Source organism: Spermophilus citellus, assembly GCF_964194105.1.
Source record: "Spermophilus citellus genome assembly, chromosome: 2".
In the NCBI taxonomy this organism is placed as follows: Eukaryota; Metazoa; Chordata; class Mammalia; order Rodentia; family Sciuridae; genus Spermophilus; species Spermophilus citellus.
Genome location: NC_138183.1, coordinates 20,103,510 through 20,108,465, shown reverse-complemented (window position 1 = coordinate 20,108,465; position 4,956 = coordinate 20,103,510). Strand labels below are relative to the sequence as shown.

The window sequence follows — 4,956 nt, the reverse complement described above, 5'->3', positions numbered from 1 at the left end:
CGCACTGCTATGAACTGTCACGCACAGGACACTGCCCGTGACACACTTTCTTTCTCTTGGGCAGTTCAGCAATTTTAGAAGGCAGTTTTGGTCACTCTGATACTTCACAGCAGAGGGAAAAAGTACAATACGAAATGCCATCGATGGGAGGAAAGGGCAACATTCAACTAGAACACAGGAAGGGAATGGAAATCTGTGCATCTTTAAAAATTCTAACTGTGGGGCTGGGGTAGGGCTCAGTCGGTAGAGTGCTGGCCTCGAATGCAAACCTGACTATAAAGTGGAGAGGTGACAAATTACTGAACATATATGAAATGAACAAGAAAACAACTTGGCAGGGACACCGTGACACCGTAACAATGCCTTTGGGACGTACTGATGTATCTCTATGGATAAGGACTTGGCCTCATGAGGTAGAGATTCAAAGGAGTGAAGGAGTCACTCAGTCCATGATATTTGCAGAGCCTGGCCTTGGCCCAGGATTGAGGGGATGGTAGTGAAAGAGGGGGTGCCTGCTTCCATGGCAGGAAGTAGGGGACCCTGGGGAGATCATTCCCTGCTTTTTGTTTTGGGGGTGGTTGAACAATGCATTTACTGAAGACGTCACCCAACTTGGTCACCTCTTTTGGAAAAGTCCCTGCCTCTAGTGCGGCGTGGGGGTCCCTCTGAACCTTTGCTCTTCACAGTTGTTACCAGGTGCACTTGGCACTGAATCTGATTGTCCTCAGCCCTCCCCTGAGCGCCTGGTACCCCACGTCCCCAGGAACTCTCTAGCTGCCTCTGGTGTTGGATAGATGGCTGGATCCACCAAGTCACACAGCTCTGTGGGCTAAGAATTGGGGAGCAGTAGGAGTGCAGGGGCACCCCCTTTCTCCACAGAAAAGTCTTACCTGGGCCTCTCCAGAAATCTCCACCAGGGCTGATTTTAGGACTGTCTGCCAAAGAGTTCAATGTAGATAAACTTCCTATTTTTGTGTCGCCCTGTTTTACTTGGCCACTGGCCGGGAAGAAATTAGCACTCCAGGTGCTGGACACCCCCTTATTAGTTTTTCACAAACATGTATCCAGTGTAGTAGTCTGTAGAAATGTGTAAACAAGGACTCTGGCCTTGAGCTGGGGCTTCACAGAGATGGCTACATTTCTGATAAGATAAGTTACAATTGGGCTCCACAGTAACAGAAAGAAAGGGGAGAAGAAGCTCTCCCCTTCTCAGGTGCTGTCCTTGAAGGGTTAACTTGCCCAGAACAGAGAAAGAAAAAGCTGCTTTTATGTGACCTTCTGCAGACTGTGAACTTCTGAGCCCCTCCCGCTACATGCTGGGTATAAAGTTCTGAAACTCCCTGAATTCAGGATTCAGGGGATTGGTTGATTACAGCCAAAGCTGTGCCCTCTGAACCTGGCTGCAGCCAAATAAAACTGATTCCTGCTATCTTTGTCGCCTTGCCTCCTCTGTCCCTACAACAGGAGCGACTGCTGAGCGGGTCCCTCTGTTGACATGTGCTCAAACTTTGTTGGGTGTCACTCCAGCCCCACGCGCACCTGAACCTCAACTGAGCCAGTCTGGGGTGAGCTTGGCAGGTGAGGCGGTCGCTGTCCTGGCCTTGGAGGTGGGACTCAACAGCTTTGGGGATTTCCCAAGCACTGGCAGGATTGGGTCACAGCCATGAGCTGACCTTTGTGGCTCCAAGAACCCCTCCCACATTTGTTAAAAAGGTCACTGCGCCCTCCTGCCCTGAGCTCTGCCAGGTGCCTCCTGCTCTCAGCATGGCGCTGCCCTGGGCCCTCGCAGTCTTGAGCCTCCTGCCACTGCTAGAGGCTCAGAGCCCGGCATGTGCCAACCTCACGGCCAAGCCCATCACCAACGCCACCCTGGACTGGGTGAGTGCCTGGGGCCAGCCTTGCTCTGGGGCCAGAGGCAGCTGCCTCCCCTCTCTGGGCCCTTCTTTCTCTACTGGCTGGGGTCAGCCCCTTACCTCTGGTGCTGCCCTTTTCTTTCCTGGGTCTGGGATGAGATTCTGACCAGCCTGGGGGACACTGGTCGCCTCCCCCTGCCTCCAAATTCAGGAGCTCCAAGGCAAAGTCCCTCGGCAGGGGAGAGCTCTGTGCTGAGCATGGCGAGGCCCACCAGGGGGAGGACTTGGTGAGCCCAGCAGTCCCCCCCCCCCCAGGGCTTCAGTCCCCTACTTGCAGAATGGAGGGTCACCTCTCCCCGAGGCTGGTTGCTGCCGACCTCCAGAGAGGTCAACCCCTGCGCCTGCCCCCTCCCCAGCTCTCTGGCAGGTGGTTTTACATCGGCTCAGTTTTTCTGGACCCCGCGTTCAAGCAGATGGTTCAGAAGGTCCAGGCCTCCGACTTCTCCTTCACCCCTAACCTGACCCAGGACACGATTCTGTTCCAACAGTACCTGAGCATGTGAGCCCCGCCCTGCCCCACTCCAGAGGCCGGAGGCCTCAAGCCCGCCCCTCCCCTCTGGGCCTCGCCTCCCCACGGGAACGGGACCTCCGGCTCTCCTCTCCAGCAGCCCCTTGCCAAGGCCCTGGGGTGGGGACTGTCCCTTCTTGAGGGCCATCTTGTTTCTCTCCCGCCTTCCACCTGGCTTTAGCGAGGACCGCTGCGAATACAACTCCAGTGTCCTGTGGGTTCATCGAGAGAATGCCACCCTCTCCAGATATGGTGAGGGCCTGTCCTCAGGTGGGAGGGTGTGGAAGGGAGTGGTCAGCCTACGGAGGAGGGTGGGACTGAGGCCCCGGAGACCTTGGGCCCAGAAAACAGAAGGCGGCTCTACCCGCCATGTCCCCCAGGTCTGGTGCCTGGGAGCTGCAGTAAACACAGGCACTGTTTAAATGCGTTATGAAGTGAGCCAGTTTCCTACCCACAAGTAACCCCAGGAGGGCATCTGAAGGGATCAGATGAGGAAACAGGAGAACAGAAACATCAAGGACTTTTCCTGAGATCACACAGCTTGTAATTAGAATTGGAATCCCAGTCTGGCTCCAGACCTCCTCTTTCTTAAGCACCTTCTGAAAGTCTCTGGAAGCTCAGGTGGAAGCCTGCACGTCCCCACTACCACCAGAGATGCCGCAGAGGAAGGGCACAGAGTGCTGTGGGGACACAGCTGGCACCACTTAGAAGCCCCAAGCCCCTCTCTGGCCTTGTGTCCCTCATCGGTGACAAAGGGACAGACTCTGGAAGCCCTGGCCTATGTGGGGCTCCCATTTGGCTGCGTCTGAGAGACGGGCAGTGGGACCCCCTCCGGTCTCACCTGGGCCCTTTGTCCTGCAGATGGGGGCAAAAAGATCGATGCCCAGCTTCTCCTCCAGGACTCCAACAGCACCTACTTACTGGCCTTCTCGATGGATGATGAGAACAAGAGGGGCCTGTCCTTCTACGGTGGGCCCCCGCAGCCCCAGAGCCCTCCCGACCCAGCCTCTCCCTCGGTGCCCATCCTAGAACCCCAGCCCCGCCTGGCCTCCCGCCTGGCCTCCCGCCGCCCCGAGCTCCTCACCCAGGCCCTCACCCTGCTTGCCTGTTGCTCCTCGCAGCTGACAAGCCTGAGGCCACCCCTGAGCAGCTGGAAGGGTTCCATGAGGCGCTGGAGTGCAAGGGCCTGGACAAGTCGGAGATCATGTACACCGACTGGAAGAAGGTGAATATGGGGGACCTCGGGCAACCCCAGAGGTCCAGAGAGGGAAAGCTGCCCACCAAGGTTGCACAGCCAAGCAGATCCCCTGCTTTTAAGAACCTGCCCTCAAGCTGAGGCAGCTGAGATTCAGAGACTAGTGGGTGTGAGATGAGAGCCCGGGGGTCACCAACCCTGCAAGCCAGGTGGACACTGGAGCCGAGAGGAGGACTTGAAAGGCCAGTGGGAGGGGATGGCCGCACCCTGGGGTGGTAGGTCCAGGAAAGAGACACAGCGGAGAGGAGGAGACGAGGAGCGCCTCCCACACCCCAGGCTTGGCCTGCCCCCCATTCCTACCACCCAGCCAATGGGGAATTGGGGTCATGGTTTTCAGTGAGGCCCCGAATGGCACGCAGCCCCGGGCTGCGGTCCGGAGTTTTGTTGTACACGAGGGTGGGCTGCCCGACGGCACCGCAGCTCTGCCTCCAACCTGCGTTAATTGAAAGGCGTCACTTACCATCCACAAAATCACCAAGCCCATGAGCCAGTGACAGACCCGGGAGATTTCCATGACGACGACAATAAAACCTCGCTGTCCGTCTTCCACCTGAGACCCTTCCTCCCCTGACCGCCAGTAGTGGGTCCCGGGGTTTCATAGACCCACCACATGAGCTGCCCCTCCTGCCCCACAGCCTGCCCCTCCCCTCCCCTGGCCAGGGGACTCCACTGGGCATCTGGCCACCCCAGCCTCAGCAGCTGCATCGGCAAAACAGCGGTGCCCACAGGTCCTGAGCAGACCAGCTGCCGCAGCTTGGGCCCCGTTCTCGGGCCAGCAAGCTGGGGTGCAGGGGCAGGGCCAACCCCAGGGCCTCTGCTGGGGAGCCATGGAGCGGGACTGGTGCCACGGCCCCAGGAGGCCTTGCACCCCGTCACTCGCAGCCCTCCCTGCCCTCTCCCAGGACCAGTGTGAGCCGCTGCGGAGGCAGCACGAGCTGGAGAGGAAGAAGGAGCCAGAGAGCAGCCCCGGGCCACCTGCTGGGGGTCACAGCTCAGAGCCCCCGGCACCGTGACCACCCCACACCGGCCTCCTCGGTCACAGTCCTCTGCCTCAGTAAAGTTTCTGCTTGGGACAGTTTGCTGGTCACCTGCGCGTTCTTTCATGCCCACTCATTTCTTGGTGGGAAACTCTGCCCCGAGTGGGGCCTGGCTGAGCCCCAGCCTGGCGGGAGGAGCCGGGTGGATGTCACTGGGCCTGGTGCTCTAGGAGCCCGGCTCAAGGAGGGCTCCTCTGCAGGGGGACAGGCTTCCTAGGAGGGGTATTTGCACCCATCTAGGAG

General features: G+C 58.5%; 1 protein-coding gene across 1 annotated transcript; it reads left to right on the top strand.

Moving 5' to 3' along the window:
- Window positions 1-1,764: 1,764 nt before the first annotated feature.
- LOC308640778 (alpha-1-acid glycoprotein-like) lies at window positions 1,765-4,689 on the top strand (the record flags this gene model as incomplete). Its single annotated transcript, XM_081278610.1, has 6 exons — window positions 1,765-1,878; window positions 2,270-2,412; window positions 2,603-2,673; window positions 3,283-3,390; window positions 3,543-3,646; window positions 4,579-4,689. The coding sequence occupies 6 exons, from the start codon at window positions 1,765-1,767 to the stop codon at window positions 4,687-4,689; spliced, it is 651 nt and encodes a 216-aa protein (XP_081134736.1).
- Window positions 4,690-4,956: the final 267 nt, after the last annotated feature.